Source organism: Manihot esculenta, chromosome 3 (genome assembly GCF_001659605.2).
Source record: "Manihot esculenta cultivar AM560-2 chromosome 3, M.esculenta_v8, whole genome shotgun sequence".
Classification (NCBI taxonomy): Eukaryota; Viridiplantae; Streptophyta; class Magnoliopsida; order Malpighiales; family Euphorbiaceae; genus Manihot; species Manihot esculenta.
Window position 1 is genome coordinate 25590062 of NC_035163.2, and position 22501 is coordinate 25612562.

General features: G+C 32.6%; 4 protein-coding genes across 9 annotated transcripts; 1 reads left to right on the forward strand and 3 right to left on the reverse strand.

Moving 5' to 3' along the window:
* Positions 1-444: 444 nt before the first annotated feature.
* On the reverse strand, positions 445-4929 carry LOC110610428. 2 transcript variants are annotated; one of them, XM_021750345.2, is made up of 5 exons: positions 4397-4929; positions 1978-2671; positions 1596-1836; positions 917-979; positions 445-791 (listed from the first exon to the last, which is right to left on the reverse strand). In XM_021750345.2, the coding sequence occupies exons 1-5, from the start codon at positions 4767-4769 to the stop codon at positions 732-734; spliced, it is 1431 nt and encodes a 476-aa protein (XP_021606037.1). In that variant the 5' UTR covers positions 4770-4929; the 3' UTR covers positions 445-731. The 2 variants fall into 2 exon arrangements, with proteins under 2 accessions (XP_021606037.1, XP_021606038.1); XM_021750346.2 differs by having other exon boundaries at positions 1978-2668; positions 4397-4927.
* Positions 4930-8532: 3603 nt separating this feature from the next.
* LOC110610847 lies at positions 8533-9211 on the reverse strand. Its single transcript, XM_021750922.2, has one exon. The coding sequence runs from the start codon at positions 9104-9106 to the stop codon at positions 8741-8743; it is 366 nt and encodes a 121-aa protein (XP_021606614.1). The 5' UTR covers positions 9107-9211; the 3' UTR covers positions 8533-8740.
* A 5955-nt stretch (positions 9212-15166) lies between these two features.
* LOC110612035 lies at positions 15167-19381 on the forward strand. The gene is made up of 3 exons (XM_021752674.2): positions 15167-15762; positions 16662-16790; positions 17543-19381. Exons 1-3 carry the CDS (start codon positions 15346-15348, stop codon positions 19109-19111), a joined length of 2115 nt encoding a protein of 704 aa, XP_021608366.1. The 5' UTR covers positions 15167-15345; the 3' UTR covers positions 19112-19381.
* A 1218-nt stretch (positions 19382-20599) lies between these two features.
* On the reverse strand, positions 20600-22169 carry LOC110611014 (NEP1-interacting protein-like 1). Of its 5 annotated transcripts, none has more exons than XM_021751111.2 (6): positions 22115-22169; positions 21511-21675; positions 21271-21422; positions 21119-21202; positions 20894-21040; positions 20600-20819 (listed from the first exon to the last, which is right to left on the reverse strand). In XM_021751111.2, the coding sequence occupies exons 2-6, from the start codon at positions 21671-21673 to the stop codon at positions 20670-20672; spliced, it is 696 nt and encodes a 231-aa protein (XP_021606803.1). In that variant the 5' UTR covers positions 21674-21675; positions 22115-22169; the 3' UTR covers positions 20600-20669. The 5 variants fall into 5 exon arrangements, with proteins under 5 accessions (XP_021606803.1, XP_043810630.1, XP_021606806.1 ...); XM_043954695.1 differs by having other exon boundaries at positions 21511-22037; positions 22115-22130; XM_021751114.2 differs by lacking the exon at positions 22115-22169 and having other exon boundaries at positions 20894-21003; positions 21155-21185; positions 21511-22108.
* Between the last annotated feature and the right edge of the window lie 332 nt (positions 22170-22501).

The window sequence follows — 22501 nt, forward strand, 5'->3', positions numbered from 1 at the left end:
AGTGTTTGCACTTACTTTCCCCAACTCCTTGTTCACTGGATGGCTTGTTATATGGCCTTAGTTTTTTTATTCAAAATTAGGTAAGACCTTTGAATGGAAACTTCTGTAAATCCTGGAAGGAGAAAATCGCACCCTACCCTTCAGTCGGAGAAAGGTGCTCGTTAACTTGTCAACCGTGCTATATTCCTCTTACCCTGTGATTCATTTCAGTGAAGGAAGGAAATGACGTGTGTTATAAAACACATTCATATGACCTATAGCCTGGCTCGACCAAGAATTTCTGTTGTGTGAATCAGTGGGAGAGTGAAACCTTTGGGGCATAATTCTAGCAGGCAGGCTTAAGCCAGGCAAGAGGAATAATTGAATCGAGCAGGAGACTTCATAGTCCCAATTTCAAAACAACCTTTAAAGTAGAAATCCCTTCGAAATTGAGTTCAAATTTCATTTTACGAAGTCCCCTAAACCAAAGTTCTTTTATTGCACTTGCAGAGATTAATGGATTTTTCTCCCATTACCATCCCAAGACTTGAATCTTAGAATGAGCATCCTCGTATGAATGATGTTTGGCAGATGTTTTTGAAAATGCATTGCCAAGAATACAAACTTGATTGCAGATGAGCCACATGAAAAATCTAATCTACAATGTTTACAAGAATTAACTTGCACGTATAAGGCAAAAAAAGAAACAAAAAAGAAAAAAAAATGCAAAGGAGGTGCGCTGACATCCACATTCAGCCTTTCTTCCTCTTCCCATTGGTTTTCTTCTTTGACTTTCTAAACCCTCCACTCTCCTGCCAACAAGAACGAAAATGTGAATAAAAGCTAAATACAAATTTAAACAACACAATTTTCTTAAGGAAGAAGGGGGAGAAGGAGAAAGGAAAGAAAAATGAATAAAACATTGTCCTTCTTTTACCTTTCTGTAGTGTCTGTAGGCAATTTGACCGGTCAACTCCTGACCACTTTTGGAAACATAAACCTACAAATGACCAGACGGGTGCACTAAAAATATTGAAAGCAAACATCATAAATTAAATAGACAAGTAAAAGCAAAGGAAATGGAGCCTGCAAAATGTTGACATGGAAAAAGGAGGCATCACTTAATTTGATAAAAATCCAGGAATATTATCATCTGATTTGCGTCTGTTGATAAACCTATGTGAAGGGAAGAATCATAATTTAACAGGTAATCCATGATCCCCAATTATCACTATTGCAATTTTACAACTTTAACACCCATGTAACTTTAATATATTGCTAATATGGAACTACTTTATCACTGTGGCGTGGTGATTAGCACAAGTTCAGAAATATTTGAGTAAAACTAGTCCTCATGGTTTCATGAAAGCAGTATACACTTGCATCAAAATCGCTGCCAACTCAATGAAGGAATAGAGAAACTCACTCGTATTCTAAGATTTTAGGGTATTGGCATCAGCCATAAAAGGAAACATCCTTGGAAAGTTGACCTAGTTAATTCTACTATTGATTGATACATCAAAGCAAGTGTAACATGAACCAATCAATCACTGAATAATTATTATAAAAAATTAAATTAATAAAAATGTCATTTCAGATGCAGTAATTCAACATACCTTCCTCCCCTCAGGGGATGTAAACCAGTGACCAGCAGCTTGACCATTGGCACGAACACGTCTTTTCCCAGCATCCTTCGGAATACTAGAACTGCTTTTGGGGTCTACCCAGCCTTCAGAAGCACTCATGACTGCTCTGGCATTTGATTTCTCTAATTTATTTCTTCCCCTTGTTGAGCCTTTCCCATTATGACTTCCTCGCCTTCCCCCCTGCTTAGAAGCTTCTCCATGGAATTGACTCCTGAAATGGCAGGAAGAATGCATGATAGAACAATTGAGACTATACCATTACAGATACAAAAGATGAAGAAGAAAAGGAACATGTAGCATGATAAAGGATATAGAGACAAAAGATGAAGAAAAAGAACACGAAGCAAGTTACATGTAATTAATGACTGATTCACTACGCTGCTGATTTCCCTTGTTAACTATGCCCAAAGGGGAAAAGTTAGGTAAGCGACAGCGGACTAGTGTCTGAATCCTTGAATCATCATGGAAGAAATAATGATGAGCTGGAGGGAGAGGGTCAGCTGCATTCCATCGTTGCTCATAGCCTGTGATGCTATTTAAATCTGTATGACAGCCCACACTGCCTTTATATAAATCACTTCCCACTTTCTGGGCTGCATTCTTATCTTGAAGGGATTGGAAATATTCTTCACATACCTCATCCAGAACAGGTGTTGGAATGTGAAAATTCTTTACTGGATAGAAATCTCTCCACAAATCATCATTTTGATGTTTCTCTGCTGATTGATTTCTTCTTTGTTCACATGCAGGCAGCTTCTGCTCCTTTAGGGATGAAGTAGTTTTTTCACTTACATCTTCATTCACAGGAGGCTCTTCAGAATCAGAATCAGAATCAATTAACTGAAACCTTCGAAGAGGACTTCTAGTTAACTTAGGAAATACCAAACCATTGTAGCCAGTCTCTGCATGAGAAGAGGATGGAGCATCTGAAGACTCTTTCCTTTTCTTCTGGCTTGAAGATTGGGTAGTCAGAACCCCAGAACCATGCAGATGAACCTTTGAACTACTACATACAGAACTGTACCGTTTTGATGAATGTGCATCTGCTATGGAAAGAAAAACTTAGATCTTTGAAAATATTGATCCAGAAAAATTAATCATCTAGGTATGTGGATGCATGACGAAATTGATTGCAATATTTAATTAGAGACAGACACCTAGAAGGAAAATTTAAGCATATTAACTCAATTACATAAACACCCAAAGGCAAACTGTATACCCTCTAAGGCTAAGGCAGGTTCATCCAAGCTGACATTTACAATCAGAGAAATCCTCTCAATGAGATGTAAGTTTGAACAAGTGAATGTAACAATGTATCAAAAGAAGTCCGACTTGAACAAGTTATAATTAAGCAATAACAATCTGTTGAATCTATAATATAGACAATGGAAGAGTGTCACTCGATCACTAATGAAAAGTCATAAAGTTAAGCATATTAACTCAATCACATAAACACCCAAAGGCAAATTTACACCCTCTAAGGCTAAGGCAGGCTCATCCAAGCTGACATTTACGATCAGAGAAATCCTCTCAACAAGATGTAATTTTGAACAAGTGAATGTAACAATGTATCAAAAGAAGTCTGACTAGAACAAGTTATAATTAAGCAATAACAATCTTTGAATCTATAATATAGACAATGGAAGAGTGCCACTCGTTCACTAATGAAAAGTCATATCAAATATAAATATTTCATCGCATTGGCATGATTTGAAATTTTTAAGTTACAGCCAAGATGAGTTCCTGTGATTAGTTGCCCTAAGCAAAGAGCATGCATGTATTGTAGCCAATATTTGGGTTGAATTTAGGCTTGCTCAGCGCAGTCACTTTGACTATTTCCAGCCATAAGTAGATCAAGATTCAAGACATATATATGTTTGGAAAGAAAGGTCGGGCCATACAGCTCAATATGCTGTTAAATTGCTAGAGACCAGTGCAAAAGAATTTCCTGAGCTAGCGATGAGCATCAAGTCCATTCCAACCTAGAAATTGCCTTAGCCAACTTATCCAAGTTCAGTAATCTGCTTGTTAATAACTTCAAATTCTTGCACCAATACCTGTAGAATGGCCAAATGCAAGCTCTTTAACCAATATTTTATAAATATCAAGTCCCTCGCAAAACAAAAAGTTGGGCCATTATTCACTTTTAGATTTCTCAACACATTCCCCTTGCGTTTTCCTTGTCAACCCAACATTTAAAATGATCATTTTTGGATCGCTTGGGATACATCTATATCTACTTGAAATAGCAACACCATCGCTGAGGGGAGTGTTATATGCAACTCTGTTCAGCTTTTCACCCTTTATTTGATTCTTGAACATTCAAAGATAAAGTGAGATCACGAGGAATCATAATAGACTCCTGTAAAACATAACAGAATCATTTATTTCTTTCCCTCGTTTATTTTTCTCTCCTAGAACAGCTTTATCGCATACAGTACAACAGAAAGATTCTAACAAAATCCTAGATACTAGTCCAGCTATGAGCTCAAACCTATGAATGTTTTTAGGGCTTCGAACTTCTTCCACTCAACAATCAACATCACTTCGCAAGGTCTCAACTTCTTTCCTAATCCTTTGTACACTTCCAAAAACAAATATCGGTTCATGAATTAGCTGATTAAACCCATTACTAACGCCACTTCTACATGCAACCAACTCTTGCATTAACTCTATATGCATGAAGTAACAGCGAATGAAACTGAACCCCCAAAAAAATTCTAACAAAACATAGACAAATGAACCACAAAAAAAAGGACGGGCATTGTTACCTCTAACCAAATCTTCCTGCGAGGAAAACTCTTCAATCTCATCATCACAACAAACCACATCCTTTTCTTTATTTTTCAATCTTGGTTCCTCGATTGCAGGTCCTCGCCTCAGCCGCTTGAATATCCGGGGCGAATATGGTCCATCTTCGGGATCTGAATCCATAACCTGAAGCCCGAAATCATCTTCTTCGGAATTGGTGACTCGGGGTTGGAAATATCCATCATCATTATCGTCCTGCAAGAGGGTACAGGAGCTCCGACCTGGGGCTGAATTGAGACCGGACTGTTGATGGTGTCGAGTGAGTATTTGGGGTTCCGGTTCGGCATCGAGATCCAGGCCGAGAGAGAAAGATGGAGGTTCAATATCGGCCATCAGGGAGAGACTACAGAGAGATGGAGGAGGAGAGGGATTGAGGGAAATAGAGAAATTAGGGTGGGGAAGTTTGGCGCGCTGACATTCTTTGATTTTGCAAAATTAAATCAATTTTCCCTCTCTGTAGAAGTGTAAATTGTACTGAACTTCTTACGGTGGAAATATTGAGATTGCAAAATTTATAATGATTCACGCAATTTTGGGGAAATTTTGGATAATTGGTAATTTTTATTTAGATTTTTTTTAAATAAATTTAAGTTTATCATTAATTTACAGTACTAAATTAAATCTGTAAAAATTAATAATAAATTAGAATATAATTTTTGATAATTTATATTAATAAAATATATATAATTTTTTAATTTAAATTTTATACTGAAATTAAATATATTTTATATTTATTATATGTAATATTAAAAGCATTGTATAGAACATATTGATTTCCATCACTACATAAAATTGAAAAGCTGACAAACTCTATATCATCCCTTCTCAAGATTGTGCTCTAGTGGTTGAGCTTTTAGGGCTTTTATTTTCTTACTTGGGCTGCCTTTTTATCATTTCAAAGGTTGTTTGAGCGAAATGATAAATTATTTATAAGTTGTCTTTCATGATGTGGAGATTAAGGTACATGCATGTAGTGGCATTGCTATCCACAATAAATTTATAATTTATTGAGTTGACTCGAATGGTTTGAGTTATATTAATTTGATATATATCAATATAATTTGATTTTTGAACTTTGATTATTTAGGTTTATAATTTTTTTATTAAAAATTAAGAGGTCTATTGTGTTAATCAAAATGACCCAGACATATATCAAAAGAGATTACACATTGAAGATTAAGATAAAATTTAATCCTATAATTCAATCCTTGATTCGGATATAATATAATCCGATGAGAAATTCTGCTATTAAAGGAATTGATATAAATTTTGGAATACCGACCACTCCAAAGAATATTTTAGGTGAATTTATCGATAATCCATCAATAAAAGCTAAAAGCCAATAAAAATATTAAAATCTAGAAGAAGAGGTGACATGCAAGCTAGCAAACCTTATCCAAAGTTCCAGAGGCTATCCACACCAAATCGAGTTAGTATCTCCACAACAAACTAAGGAAAGTATCGTCTTCGGCTCTCTCATCAAGATACTAATCACATATCGAAAAAAGTCACCAACAAAGATGAAACAGATGTGCTTTTTAGTATCTTATTCGCATTTCACTAACTATTATCACTATTCGTCGTAGAGTTTCTCTAGTAAAAAAAGTTATCGATCTATAAGCAAAAAACATGCAGTAAACAATCATACAATCTAAAGAAAAAAGTAGATGAAAAGAAGAATATGACACATACGAAAGAAAACTAAAACATAAAAGTAAAAACCCGAAAAAAACAAATCAAAGAAAAAAAAATCACTCGAAGATGAGGAAGGAATCCACTCTTAAGGCATAAAGGAAGAGAGGTCACCTCCACCACAGAACCGACAAGTGGTGTAAGTGATAGTGACGGCTTTTAAGAAAGAAGAAAATTGGAGAGAAAAATCTCTCTCTTAGATGTATTAAAAAGATAACTAATTTTTTAGAATGATGGAGAAAGGAATTAATTATTGTTATGTCATTAGTATTAGGTCCACAGTTTTATTGTTACCCTTTTAGACATTGTTAATCTTGTTGATCTTTTGATATTTGTTTCATATCTTGGTCTTTACCTGCTTACTAGGTTTTCATCTTAGCAACACCTGTCATCAATCATCTCGCCCCCTACGTTGCTCTATTATCTTTGTTCGCTATCTACCCCCACAGAACTTTTGATCATCTCCTTGCATTGTATCATAGATTGTTCTCCCATGTCGTTTTCTTTCTCCAAATAAATCTGAATAAGCTTTGAACTTGAAGGGTAAGAACCTACAATTATGGAAGACTCTTAGTCTCTTACTCATGCAAATAAGAAATCATACATACGCACATTTGGTGAAATTCTCTAAATTGCATATAGATCCTCCTTCCAGTTTTGATTTTCCTTAATTTTTTAGTCTTTTCATAACTAATCAATAAGATATATAATTTAATTCCTAAATATTACTATTATTAATAAATCAGACCCTATATTTTTAAAAATTTATTAAAATATTCTTATATTTTCTATTCATCAACTAAATAATACTTCGTCTATTTATGTCATTAAAAATATAATAGAAAACCAAATTAGTTTCCCTATTCTCCTCCTCATTCTCCTACTCATTCTCCTTATTCTTCAATTTTTCCTCCTCCCCTTCTTCTTTTTCGATTTTTCTTCGCTTTTGTTTTTTTTATCTTTTTATTCTTTAAGAAGAAAGAGAAGGAGAATGAAGCAATTCTTAAAATATCTAAAAAAATATAAAGAGATTTTAATAGATCTGAAAAAAGATAAAAATGTTTTAATAGATTTTTAAAATTATAGAAATTGACTTGTTAATAATGACAATACCTAAAAATTAAATAGTAAATCTCCATAAATTTTATTTCTTATCAAATTAAATATAAAATTTTAAATATGAAACGTATATGAATTTAAATTCTCCAACCTCAATAATTTATATCATTGTTATATATATATATTATTGACAATTCTCATTTAATTATTTTTTTTATAAAAATTCGAATGTCGGAAGATAGAAAAGAAAATTTGAAAATTTGATCATTGGCAGTTAAAAGAACTTATGTATTAACTAAACTTACATTTAAAAACAATTCTAGTATAATTAAATCATAATCGATAGGTTAAATCTAGGCGCAAAGGAAAACAGTCTCATGTTTTTATTTATTTATTATGTTATAAGAGGACTGATCAACTTTGCAAGTTGAAAGACATTGAAAATTAAATTGAACAGCCGTAAAAGCTTGAGCTACCTTAGTTTGACAATGAAAATCTAATCAAAGCCTATAGTTTGTGACATGAAGATGGAGACGAAGGAAAAGTCTTATATTAATTATGTAATATTATTCAGCCAATTGCTAGGAACATCATCACTTGCAAGTTCCCAGACACAAGCTAATCACCTGCAACTTCCAAATTAATGTTTAACTTTAATTTCTTTGAAGAAGTCCAAGTTACTAGTACTAGAGATCACCCTCTCCATCAATACTACATCAGATCAAAGTAATGACTTGGTCCTTTGAGCCATCCATTTTGGGAACATGTTATTATTATCAGTCCTCTACCTGTTCAACTAATTTAATTTAATTAATTAATATTGGTCATCTCGAATTGACTTAGCAAGATAAAATTAAAAAAAAAAAAAGAATTAGGAGATATATAAATATGTATAGTATAGTGAGTGTTTCGAGTTTGAATGAATCTGATCTAATCAAGAGACATGACCCACTAGATAAATCCAACTTTATACATATTATTTTTTTCAGTGGGTGAATGAAAACGACATATGCACATCACATGCTATTGCTCATTGCATTTCCCATTTGCAATTTGCACGACCTGCTCTTCTCATCACCATCTGCCGGCCATTTTCGTCCTCATCTCACTTGCAATGCAATAACTCGCCCGAGTTTACTCGTCTACTCGCACGAATCAACACTAGAAAATTGGGAAAATATATATAAAAAATAGTGATCTAATCCAGATTATGATTTAATTAATACTCTTAACACAAAATTCAACAACAGACTAAATATGAAACCATTGATTAATTGCTCTTATGTATTTTTCCCTTATGGCCGTGGTTAATGATCACTTTTCAATAAGACAAAGATTCACTTCTGAACTCAAAAACCAGCTATTGTTTTTCTATAAATTTTATATACAATGAACATAGCTTGGAGCTCCATTTTTCTTGATCTATGAATCTTCCCTACAAAATAAAACCATATACAGACAAGCTATACATCATCCAATGGAGCAGAAAGATATCGATTCTACACGCATGAGTATATAATATTATGAAACTTATTGATCGTCGCCGCCGTCTATCACTCGGGAATGCTCTGCAGATTAGGCCTCCACGACCGTTGATGCGATTCATATCGATCAGAGCCGACGCTCATCATCAACTGGGCTAATACCTGTTCTACTGATAATTCTTTCATGTCAATCCTACCCAGCAACTCCTCAAGCTGTTTCTTTGTAATCTTGAATTTTACTTCTGTGCTTGACGACGTTGAAGATAATAATTGTTTGTTGTCTCCATAAAGCTCCTCCTCTTCTACGTTCATGACTTTCTCACTCCTGCTGCTTCCATGTCTTGTATTGGCAGAGAAAAACCGGTCCGGCACCGGTGAACCCCAGTCGTCGCCGCCCCATTGCATGGAGGATTCACGGCGTAAACAATTTCCCATTCTACTTTTTGGTGGGTGCTGTGGTGCTTTTTTGAAACAAGTGTTGGTTGGATGGTTGGTTGGATGGTTGGTTGGTGTCAGGAGAGAGAGAGAGAGAGAGAGAGAGAGAGAGGGAGCAAGGTTTTGGAGATGGAGAGGTGGCGGATATATATAATAGAAAAAGAGACAGGGGCGCTGGGGAGAGAGAAAGAGTCAAACCTAATCTGTTGCCACGTAGGATGGATTTGCTGGGTGACCTGGCAGGTAACCAGTGTTGACTCTATCATTGCACACCAATTCTTGATTGGCCTTTTCAACTGTAATGCATGTGATGTGCCCCCATATCCACAGTAACTTACTGCTCCTATCCGCTCTCCATGGCTCATGGCTAGGCTCGGCTCGGCTAAGGTTCCAAGACCCCCCAGTAATTTGTTTAAATTAAAAACTATTTATTTTATAAAACTAATTTTTAATAAAATATTTTTATATTTTTAGCGTTTAAGAGAAAAGAATAATTAATTTAGGGTTTTTGATAAATAAAAATATAAAATTTTAATAATGTAACGTTAGCCGGCTAACTAACTGAGTTGACAAAAAGTAATTAGTGGAAATGAGGTGGGTGGTAGAGTGTGAACGCGTTAAAAAAAGGGAATCTTTCAAGTGTGAACCCAAAATTGCCAAGCGAATCTGTCAGGTTAAAGCAATAAACCTTCATTATGATAATTCACGTGTGAGTGAGTGTGGGCCCTCACGTGATTGTCTATTATTTACTCTTTTTTTATATATATAAAATGCAAATACAATTTTGAGTATCAATCAATATATTTTTATTTTAAATTATCAAAAGAAATTTTATACAGTATTATCATTTTGGAAACTTTATATTTTTATTAATGAATATATATAACTAAAAATGAAAAATTATTTATATAATTATAATATTAATTTATAAAATAAAATATTATTATAATATTAATTTATATATTATTATAATATAAAAATATATATATAATAATTTTAAAATAATAAAAAATAAATAAAAATTATAAGATAGAGAATATTATTATTATTATTATTATTATACGTAGAGCGGAGAGTTAGCTATGGGTGTAGGCCGACAAACCCAAATCTAACTCCACCAAATGTTTGGATTGGAGCTCGCCGTCATCCTGCGCCCACTTTTGGGAATCTTTTTCACACCCCACTCCACTTCAACTCCATCGCACCATTTTCATACTCCACAATTGTGCATTATTTTTCTATTTGAAGCTAAAAATTTGGTACAAATTTAATTAAATTGATTTTTTAACAATATTTTTATTCAAAACAAAAAAAAAATATTTTTTAACTTTTTTTTATGTATTTTAATAAAATTAATATTTTTTATGATTAGGTATAAAAATATGGTTGAAGTCCAGTTATACACTGAAAGAGACTTGCACACACAAATAACTATGCATAATTATTTATTATATGAATAAAGTGGGAAGACACCAAATGTTTAACATAATTCATAGTCAAACTTTAATTAATTATTATTTTTAATATTACTCAATAATTAATTTTGTATCAGCTAAAATAAACTTTGCTTGACCTACTCACCCTGGGACTCTTTTTTTTTTTTTTTTTTTAAAAAAAAGCCACAGCATTACAATTTCTTGATCAGTCCAAGTGATTCTATATTAAACAATCAACTATAGATACTAAAAGAGTGAAATTCAAAAGTTGGCAGGAAAATGCTGATTTTTTTTTTGTCTATGGTTAAAATATTTCTACATTATTTTATGGTTAAAATAAAATGAAAGGTAAATTATTATAGCTTCTAAATTTTAGTAAAATTAATGAGTTAATCCTATAATTTTTATGATTAATTAAAATATTTTTTTATTTTAAAATATATTAAATAAAAAAGTCATAAATATTCGAAAAATTTAATTAGAATTGATTAGTTAAATAAAAATCTAATCCAATGACCTAAATCGGATGAATCAAACCAGTTATATCTGCTGCCAGCTTCACTATCATCTCCCCCTCTCACCCTTCAATTCTTCTTATCCCTTTCTTTCCCCTCAATCTTCGGTCATCGCCGGTTTGAAATGCTCTGTAGTGTCGTCTTTTTAGTATTCACTTTCCTTGTTCCACTCTTTTATATCTCTCCATTTTCATTGCTATTAAATCCTCCATATATCTTTATTGTTTGAATAATAGTCGACATTACTTTCTTCGATGGTCACTCTCCTTGCCAGTTACTTTCTCTCTTAATCTGATCGATGTTGAATGGTTACCCTATTTTACTGTTTATGGGTTTATAGAGGTTTAGATATATGGGGTTTCTTAGTTTGATTATTTAGATTTGCAGTAGATTTTATGGATTTGTTATTTATGGAGTTCTAGTGTATTAATGAATTATTGGTTGAATGAGATTTGATTATGGTTTTTTCTATTTGCAGGAGTTTATGGATTATAACTTGTATTGATTTTATTTATAAAATCTGGAATTTAGTTCCTTATATTGTTGTTTCTACATTTGGTACTTTTTGTGTGTTTCATTTAAATTTTTAGTTTAAATTTGAATCATTTTCTGCCTGTCTTTTTGCATCTGAAATTCAATTTTTAGGCTTAATGTTTATTGATTTTTGCTGTTAATTTATGAGATCGAATTTGAAGAATATGAGATTATTTTTGGAATTTATAAATATTTTATTTCTTTTAATTAATAGAATTATTAACAGAAAAACTAAATAATTATATTTTAAAATAACGAGAGATATTTTAATTAATTTTAAAAATTATAAAAATTAACTAATTAATATTAAATTTTATAGTAATTTTTTTAAAATAATAATAATTTTTTGATAAAATTTAATTAATAAAATATAAGATTTTTTTAAGAAAAAAAGTTATCAATTAAATTGATTTACTTTTGGTTATATTAAAAAGTTTGTAACAGCATATATATGAAAAATGATTTCTAATAATCAATACATTTAAATTTAATATCATTAAAATTACTTTTAGCATGAAAGCCATGGGTTCAACTTTCAAGCCTTATTAAAAGTTTTAATATTTAGTCATGACAAAATTTATTAATTGATGATTTTATTTTAAACAATACATTAAAATTTTAAAATATTTACTAATTAATTTATTTATAAATTTTAATCATTAAATTTTATAAAAAAATTTAAAACATTCTCCTTTAAAACACTCTCCTTATTACTACTGATTAGCAGTTTTTTTATAAATTTAAAAGATTAACTAATGATTTTTTTAATTATATAAATTAAATAGTAAAAAATTTAATAATTAAAATTAACAAAATTTTTTAAACCATCATAGATATTTTATCGTATTTTTTTAAATTTAAAAAAATTAATTAATGAATTTTTTACTAAATATTAATTTTTTCTAATAAAACTATAATTAATACTTTTTTATTTTATAATTTTTATTTATATTTATTTTTTAACTGTCCTAAAATTATTATTTACTTTTATTTTTTTTACCTTATAACAATATATAAATCGATTATTATAATTTTATTTAATTTTAAAATTTTTGTAATTTTTTAATATTTAATAAAATTTTATATATTTAAAATGAGTATAATTAAAAAAATAAAAAAATTTATATTTTTGAATGTAAGAGAGAGAGAGAATATGTTATTCAATAAATAGAGAATGAAGCATGATATAGATTGTAAATGGGCTTAAAGCTGAGTGTTTGAGAAAAGAAGCAGCAAGTTATAAAAATGGAGCTGCCTGGTGGGCTTGGAATTCAGTTTATTTATGCATAGGCTTGCCTGTAAAGGCCGGTCTTCCAAGTTCTCTTGCCTGTTTATGCACTTTACGGCTTACGCAAGTGCAGGGGATATGGATGAGAATTGATTAGCCTGTGTTTATTATTAATTGATGCAACCCCTATCTCAAGTTTAGGTTTTCGAATAATGATGGTTATCCAAATTCCAAATCGAATCATGCTCCATATTTTACTCCAAGGATTTTTTATTTAAATAATTCGGTTCCATCTATTATTAAATTTCGACTCATATATTTAAATTTGATTTCGTCATTTTCAAAAAATTTCAGATATAATTCAATAATAAATCTCATTATGAGTTTTAATGCTGTAAGAATTCTCGATTTCTATTTCTTAGCTCGGTAAAAGTTCACAATTGAACTTTGAATTATATATTTAGATCGACCGTCATTTAAATAACTGAATTTAATTAAGTATTTTGATAAATATTTAAAATATTATAACTAATAATTAAATTAATTATAATATTCATCAAATACAATATATAATATTTATATTTATAAAAAATAAATTTTCAAAATTATATTTTAATTATTATATATATTGGCTATGAAGCCCAAGTGTTCGTTGATTTTTCTTTGTGTATAAAATTGAAAGTAGGTTAATTGAGGTTAGTGCTTACGTGGGTTGCATGGAGTTTGGTATTCATAACAGATTGAAATGATTTTTCCATGAAGTTGGGCTATCCTCTCATCTCATCATTTATTATCTTCACATGAAATGCCATGTCATCCTAGTTTTTTTTTTGGCACTTTTTAGATTATTTCTAAATTTTACATCCACTTAAAATATGAATAATATATTATTTATAAGAGTTTTACATCCACTTATAATTTAATTTGTAAATCAAATTATAACATACTTAATTTTTAATTATTAAAAACAGTTTAATTTAGTTTTAAAACAGTTATGGTTATTTTTTTTTCTAATTAAATTTAAAATTTAAAAAGATTTGAAAGTAAAAATTTCAATAAAATTAAATACAAAATAAACAAATAAAGAGTGAATTCCATTTATTAAATTATTATGATATTAAATAGGGTGGCCTTTTGTGGGAAATAATGTTTGGTATAAAAGAAGAGAATGGAAAAAATGAGAGGGCATTTTCAAAGAGAAAGCGAACACATTGATGATGCATGATGCATGGTGATGGATGAACTCCCACAAGTCCAACAAGCCATAATGCCCACTTGTCGGCCCCACCGCGCATAAATAAAAAGAGGGCCCATGCTCATGCTATGCTAATTTAACCAAGCCACCACATTCGGTGGCTTGGATCTTCCTTTCCCCTCTCAAAAAATGTAATATTTTAAAGAAATTGGTAAACTTGTATTTCAATTGTTTGTTTTTTTAAAATGCAGTTATTAATTTTATAATTTTAAAAATTAATAAATTAGCCTTATATATCAATATTCTTTTATTCTATTCATAATTTAGTATCTATACTTTCATATATTTCAATAGTTTTACTCATATAATTTAAATAAATACCACAAATTGAGCCCCATGGATGATGAACATGAAGTTATATTTACCCCTTTTCAAGCTAGAGAGGGAATATTATCTCCCTTCTTTGCTAGATTTTAGCAGCTAATCCGCACCGGTATAGGCCTAGGCAGGGATGATATATTATATTGCATGGCACCCCGATTGTCCCTTTCGAGCTAGCCATTCGTAGGACAAATATTGAGAGAATAAAAGGATTGAAGGGGAAATTCTGCATAGCGTTCTCTTGCAAAATGCAATAGCATTTGGATTTCATGGGGATTCAACCACTATCCACGTGTGTTCTTCCTCGGATGCTTTTCACTCTGCTCTCAATCAAATAATGTAAACTATCCTGTTATAAATTGAGGATTATTTATTATTTGTTCAATTTTTAAATTCCATTATTTTAAAATTTTGATAATTGTAAATATAACACCCATGCTTATTGATTTGGTTGTCGTTTACACCAAGTCCCTCATATTGGAACTGAACATGGCTTGCTTAAAGATGGTCAAAAACAAAAAAGAATTAAAATAACAATTCTCTTTATTATTATTATTATTATTTTAAATTGGAATTCTCATAATTTAATGTACAAACATGTACAACGTCTCTCTGCACAGCACATGCTCTAAGGCACGTGCAAAGCGCGGTTCTCTCATGTTAAAACGCCGTCGTATAAGCGACGCAGCACCGTCGAAAATCACTCAAGCCTGGAAATACGTTGACTGCGTATACAGAGCGTATGCGTATAAATCTTTACTCTCTGAGTGTTCTTCGTCGTTTTCTTCAGCAAACTGCTTCTCCTGTCTCTCTACTTTTCCTCGTTGCATACGCACAAACACAAACTACGGCCAAAAACAAAACTCCCTCTCTCTTTCTCTCTCTAAAGTTGCAGTTTCTTTCTCTTCTTTTTCTGCTTGCTGAATGGCTGGTTGTCGCAAGCTGCAACAATGAAGATTACCGGGAAACCGCATTCCACGCCGACATTTCCGGGCGCCTATATTGCTTCTAAAGCTCGGAACCCGCAGCCTCATCCAGATCTCAAAACCGCTCTCAAGCCTCGACGTAGGACCCGCAATCCTAGTCTTATCCGATCGAAGAGAACCAGAACTCCAGTTGGGAGACGGAGCCGACCAGAGACGCCTTTTCTAAAATGGAAGATCGAAGATAGAGAGAGAAAGCTTAGACTTGATGACTATGACGACGAGCTGGAGGAGAAGCTCGAGACTGGTGCCCGTAAAGGTCGCCGGAAAATCTCGAGGGCGGTGTCTGCGAGGAAGCTGGCAGCTGGATTGTGGCGCTTACAGCCGCCGGAGACTATGAACGCAGGCGTCGGTGAGAGGAGGAGGGATCGATCAGGGTTTCAGGTGATTTTCTAATTATGTCTATTCGCCGTTCTCTGTTTGGAAAGATCTATGGGTTTTTGGGGTTATAAATAACTCCTCCAGTAAATGCGTGTGGTTTTTGTAGCTATGGACAACTTTTTGATTTAAGTGCGTATTGAATGTGATCTGCTAGGTGTTAAAATTGTGTGAACAATGTGTTCGGTCCTTTTGCTTTGTTTTGAAGTTGTAATAGATTAGGAATAGAAATGCTGGTATGTACTTACTTTACTAACTGCTGTTATTAATTTTGGTTGTATTTACATGAATATCATCGCCGAACGAGAAATACTCGCCATATAGAATAAAGGTGAAACATTGTACACTTGTAGTTCAAGTTTATTTGCATTTTGAAGTTGACTAAAATTATTATGAAAATGAGATCCTACTGGTTTCATTGATCACTATAGATACGTGCTTACTTTAATTTTGCAACTTTTCCGAGCCTGGTCATGTTTTCCAATTGAAAGTTGTGGGTCGTCAGAGGTTGTTAAATACTACTCTCTTTAATGGTATTTACTCAACTGTACATGCAGGAATCGATTTACTATCTGTTATATTTGATACGTCTTAAAGATATACGTTCATCTCGTTATATCAATGTGAGAAATTAGTAATTTGCTGAATTTGGGTTTCACAGTTTGGTTAAATTTTTAGTTTTGGCTGATATTAATCTATAATCTTACTTTTGAATGATATTAGAGATCTATTTATTTATATCTGCTATCTGCTCAATCCTTGTTCAAATGACTTCCTGAAACCATGAGTGTGTACTGGAATCATTTGTTTTTTTCGTTTCCATTTCCAAAATCGTATCTCTGAATCTACATAGCATTTTATTTTTCAATGTTGGAGATTTGAGTTTGTGTTGTTTAACTCTGCAGCCTGGTGGTGGTCACATGGGCATCTCATTTATACCTCATCAAAGCGAGGAAGTAAATGATTCTGAAATACAAGATCCTTTACAAAGTCCAAGTTATGTATCTGGTTTAAAGAATAGATTCTTGTGTAAGGTATGTGTGTTCCTAAAGTTCTTTAACTGAATCGTTAGCTGTTAGTTACTGGCTTATTCGATAACGACAATATTGATTGATGCTAATAATAGGACCAATGTAAGACTTTTAATTATCTCGTTTACGTGGCATACACATTGACGAAAAAATTGGGATTCCATTCCCATTTGTATGATATTTGTTTTGAAGAATCAATGTCAATACAACCTTAACAATCATCTATCTTATAGACAAAGTTGTTTTTCCTGTTACGATCAGGCATCTTATTCCCAATGGAAGACTAGAAAGCAGTGTTTATTTAGCAATTTCCACCATGGAAATTTCAATAACATAATAAATTTATATGTCCTGGATGCATGCAAGTGCATTGGTTATATATGTATATATTTAGACGCACTGCATTTATCTGGAAAAGTAGATTTTTAGTTAAAATCTAGATAATTTAGACAGAAGAAAGGTTAGCTGCTTACCAAAAGATTGCAGTATTAAAATCAATATGGCTAAAAAATTGACTAATTCACAATTTTGTCTAGATCTGAAAGGGAAGATCAATAATCACTGGATTAAGAAAGGGTGGGGGGGGGGGGGGGGTATGGAACAATCATGAATCATCTTCAGCTGTGAAATCTCTTGAAAGCATAGAATTGAATGCTCCTTGCTCTGCTGTTCTGTTTCATTATTTTTACTTGCACATTTATCAATAACTTTTATGTTTGGTGTTCTAATTCTGCCACTGCTCTCCTCTGTTTTAGCTTGAACCTTCGTTCCAGTTTTCCAACTCAGCAATGGAGAGCGCAACTAAGTGGGACCCTGTCTGCTTGGAAACATTAGATGAGGCTCGCCAGATTTATAGCCACATGAAGCATCTTGATCAACAAGTAAGTGCTGTATCAGTGGTTTCTGCACTTGAAGTGGAGCTAGAGCAGGCCCGAAGACGCATTCAGGAGCTAGAGGCTGAGCGCCAGTCCTCAAAAAAGAAACTGGAGCACTTCTTGAAGAAAGTCACTGAAGAAAAAGCTGCATGGAGGAGCAGAGAGCATGAGAAAATTCGTGCATTTATCGGTGATATTAAAGCTGATTTGAACCGTGAAAGGAAAAATCGCCAACGGTTGGAAATTATTAATTCCAAATTGGTTAATGAGATGGCTGATGTGAAGGTTTCAGTAAAGCGACTTATGCTGGATTATGAAAAAGAGAGAAAATCCAGAGAATTGGTTGAGGAAGTGTGTGATGAGCTTGCTAAGGAAATTGGAGAGGACAAGGCTGAAGTTGAAGAATTAAAGAGGGAGTCATTGAAACTGCGGGAAGAAGTGGATGAGGAAAGGAAGATGTTGCAGATGGCTGAGGTGTGGCGTGAAGAACGCGTTCAAATGAAGCTGATTGATGCAAAGGTGGCAATTGAAGAGAAGTATTCTCATATGAACAAGCTTGTTGCAGATTTAGAAAATTTTCTAAGATCCAGAAGTGCAGCCTCAGATTTGAAGGAAATGAGAGAAGCAGAATCGCTTGTACATGCTGCTGCGGCTGTGAGTATTCAGGACATAAAGGACTTCAAATATGTGCCGCCTAATCCAGATGATATTTTCTCTGTTTTTGAAGAAGTTAATTCTGGTGAACCTAATGAGAGGGAGATTGAGCAATGCGTTGCTTACAGTCCTGCCAGTCATGCCTCAAAAATTCATACCGTGAGTCCTGAAGTGAACATCATGAACAAGGATGGCAGCCATAGGCATTCTGATGCATATCTTGATCAGAATGGTGATGTAGAAGATGATGAGAGTGGGTGGGAAACTGTGAGCCATCTTGAGGACCAAGGCTCAAGCTATTCACCAGAAGGGAGTTTCCCATCAGTGAACAAGAATTGCAGGGACAGCAATGTCTCAGGGAGTGGAACAGAATGGGAAGAAAAAGCATTTGATGAAACCCCAATTAGTGAAATCAGCGAACTCTGTTCTGTGCCAACAAGACAGCTGAAGAAGGTTTCATCCATTGTGAAGCTTTGGAGATCGTACCCAAACAATGGGGATAACTACAAAATAATAGCAGTAGACGGAATGAACAGTAGGCTTTCAAACGGAAGGAAATCTAATGGAGGCATTGTGTCTCCAGATAGAGGGTCTGGTAAAGGTGAACTCAGCCCGGATTTAGTCGGGCAATGGAGTTCACCCGACTCAGGTAACCCTCACATAACTCGAGGAATGAAAGGTTGTATCGAATGGCCACGTGGAATGCATAAGAACAGCTTGAAGGCAAAGCTTATGGAGGCAAGGATGGAGAGCCAGAAAGTCCAATTGCGCCATGTTCTTAAACAGAAGATCTAGTTGTAGCGATGGAAATGGTGTCTATGAAAATTGCAGAGAAAGCCAGATGGAAATAAGTAGTCATATCTGACCATGCAGGGTAGCCCCTTTTTTTTCGATGTAAATGCTCTAAAAGGATAAAAATTGTATCATCAGTTTCATGGACAAAAGCCCCATTTGGCATACATGTAATGCATTTAGAGGAGATTGCACTAAGATGTCTGCAGAATGTCCATTTAATTTGACTACTTGTATTTTCCTTTCTGATAAATTCAATTTTTATTAGGTATAATGGACCAAAAAATGTCTGATTTACATTTAAATTTTGTATAACAAAGTAAATTCTTTTCAATTAAATAAGGGATTTAAATTAAATACAGTGAAATTTTTAAATTTTTAATTTAATTAATAAAATAATCACAACATTTAAATTTTATTATCGTAAGATTCCGTTTGTTTCTAAAAAAAAAAATTGTATTTAGAAAATATTTTTTAAAAATATTTTATGTGAAAAATATAAAATATTTAATAAAAATTTTAAAATATAAAAAATGATTTTTTCTTTTTAAAAAGATCCAATCATTTTTCTTAAAATAATTTATTTTTTAGATTAAAAAAATATTTTTCATTTATTAAATTTTTTAAATATATTAAATATTATAAAATATAAAAATTATTTTTCGTAAAATAAACACCACTTAAAATTAATTTTTTAAAATTTATAATAGATATAATACCATGAATATATTTTTATATTATAAATATTTATATGAATAAACTCCGATATAATATAATTGATATAGTTTATATTTATCATATATAAATATATATAATTTTTTTATGCTTTACGCTGTTATAAATCATGTGTATATTATTCTGAAATGTTATCATATCAAATTTTCATGTTTAAATAAATAAAAGAAACCCATAATTTGTAATAGTGTTGAACAAAAATATTTAGTGAAATATTTTATATATACTAAAGAATTATTATGTGAAATATATTTACCAATGCTCTATTTATTATATTTTATTAACATAAAATTTATTTACGTCTTATACATAAAGTTATAAATCAATGGATTATTTTATTAACAAAATAAAATATTAGATAATTTTTACAATTTATTAATAGCTTCTAAAAATTTAATTTATTGTTTCGAACCGCATGAAAATAAATTTTAAAAGTAAATACGGTTAACCCGAATGTTCAGACTTAACAACCATTCCACGAGTAATGCCTAGATGGTGTGTCTGATGCTTCCCATTTGGGAGGACTTCCAAAAGTTTTTCAACTTGGGTAACTGTTTTCTACTGTCTGTCTCTTTCGCTGTCCCTGGTTTCTCCACAGAGATCCTTATCAGCTGTGTAAAGTTGGTATTACCAATTGGTGGGTCCAATCTGATTTCGTCATATCAATATCGTCCATAATGGGACCAGACTCTTGTCTTCTTCGTGGGCCATGCAGTCAATTATTTCAGTAGCTTAAAATTATAATTAATAATAATAATAATAATAATAATGTTGTATGAGGCTCCTTATAATTAATTAGTGAACCAAAACTCAAAAACCAAATGGTTTACATATGTAGAATACATGAGTCATTGCAAGCAAAAATTCTACACATTGGGCAAGACCCATTTCTACACAACCATTTATCTATGCAATCCATATGAAACAAATGCCCACAATTGGGAAGTTCCCTTATCCAATCTCCATCCTTCAAATCCTGCACACAAATGAAATCAATCCTTCTAAATAAATAGCCATTAAGAAAATTATATAAAGATATGATTTCTTTACCTGCAAGCAAATAGAGCAACAGAATTGGTGATTGGATTGGAATTCAAGTTGAGGAAGCTTCTGAATGCAATTCTTGGATAACCCTCCATTTCCACTAGTGTCATAAATTTCTGTAATTTCTCTGTCAGTGGTTTCCAGTTCACTGATCTGAAAAGTTATTTAAATCATCAAACCCTAATTACTTAAATCATAAGATGTAATCATGCAATAACTAAGTGTACTTACTTGCCATTGATAAGCTTTTAGCACTGCAAGACTTACCCATTCCATGAACACCTTCCCATTCATCAGGCTATAAAATAGAGCAACCTGTGAATAGCAATGTTATTTGTTTACACTTTGTTTAGCAAATCAAACCCAGAAAAAAAGATCATTACCTTGGACAATGGCTCGCCATCAGCAGCTGATTCAAGCAATTGAAAGGCGGTGATAGCACCTGAAACAGCACCTATTCCAGACCCACGAAAAAACCCAGTTTCTGTTGTCTGCCCTTTCATGGCTCCTATAACAGTGCCCACTGCAGCCCCTCCTGTAAAAAACAATGGACTCTGATCACTATAATCAACAACTGAGGATTCAGGGAAAATGAAATGATGAAGAATAATTTCTACACATACCTAATGCAAAAATACAAGTGAAAGCAGCAAAGATAACTTTCTTCATAACTCCAATAAAAATCCCAGTTACAAAACCCTCCATTGCTGCAAGAACCCACAAAGAAACAGCCTCTTGACACCTCAGTAAAGCCTTTACCATACCAGTAAACCACCTATCTGCCATAGCTAGTATATTTTTAATGAAGAGAATCAGCGAGGCAATCCAAGATTTTATAGCAAGCAAGCAAGCAGTTCGGCATTCAATAAGGGCTACCCCATTGAATTATACATATAGAGACAGTAAGAGAGATGAAATATATGGGGGAAAGAATTTAATGCTAGAAATCCTACACCCATGGAGAATTAAAGAGTGCCAACTCTCTGACATATCAAGAAAAAGAAAAAAAATGAAGAAACCCACTTGGCAATTGGCCAAATGAATGCTATCTCATTTATTTACATGCCATAACTTCTACTTGTTCACACCCCACACATATAGCTAAAACTGTGACTTGATGGCCATATAAAGGCTGTACTGGCTGCAAGTGCTGCAACAAAAGCGAGGGTCACCAATGGCAGCAGCTATAGTACATAGAGTGAGGAGAGGGATGGAAAAGTTACAAACCAGGGGCTGTGGGATTGCTGGTTACTGCTTCTGTGGGCTGGGAAAAAAAATCTGGTGTTATGTACTTAAAAATCTTGCATTGGGAAATATGGACATTATATTTTAAGATAGGGCAAGTGGTCCCTATCTTAAACTCTAAATATATTAAAGCAAGACAAACAATTATTTCATGATCAAATATTAGTTATTCCAACATTAATTGTCATTGATTCAGTTTTTAATGCTTTGTCCAATAATCATATATCTCTGCTATTCTGTGTGAAAGCAGAATTTTTTTATATGTATGCACACATATAGAAAAGAATGGTACATTAACACCCTAATTAATGAGAAATTATTTGGTGTATATATTAAGAATTTACTATTAATTAGTTGTAAAAGTTTACT

Bases quoted from the DNA above. Each gene is read 5' to 3' on its own strand.
- LOC110610428 (XM_021750345.2), bottom strand. From the start codon at position 4,769: ATGGCCGATATTGAACCTCCATCTTTCTCTCTCGGCCTGGATCTCGAT. The intron at 1,837-1,977 runs GTAACTTGCTTC...CTGCCATTTCAG, and splicing joins GAATCAGTCATTAATTACAT to GAGTCAATTCCATGGAGAAG. The intron at 792-916 runs GTAAAAGAAGGA...TCTTGTTGGCAG, and splicing joins CCTACAGACACTACAGAAAG to GAGAGTGGAGGGTTTAGAAA.
- LOC110610847 (XM_021750922.2), bottom strand. From the start codon at position 9,106: ATGGGAAATTGTTTACGCCGTGAATCCTCCATGCAATGGGGCGGCGAC.
- LOC110612035 (XM_021752674.2), top strand. From the start codon at position 15,346: ATGAAGATTACCGGGAAACCGCATTCCACGCCGACATTTCCGGGCGCC. The intron at 15,763-16,661 runs GTGATTTTCTAA...TTAACTCTGCAG, and splicing joins GGGATCGATCAGGGTTTCAG to CCTGGTGGTGGTCACATGGG. The intron at 16,791-17,542 runs GTATGTGTGTTC...CCTCTGTTTTAG, and splicing joins AGAATAGATTCTTGTGTAAG to CTTGAACCTTCGTTCCAGTT.
- LOC110611014 (XM_021751111.2), bottom strand. From the start codon at position 21,673: ATGGCAGATAGGTGGTTTACTGGTATGGTAAAGGCTTTACTGAGGTGT. The intron at 21,041-21,118 runs GTAAGTACACTT...ATAACTTTTCAG, and splicing joins TAAAAGCTTATCAATGGCAA to ATCAGTGAACTGGAAACCAC. The intron at 20,820-20,893 runs GTAAAGAAATCA...ATTTGTGTGCAG, and splicing joins GTTGCTCTATTTGCTTGCAG to GATTTGAAGGATGGAGATTG.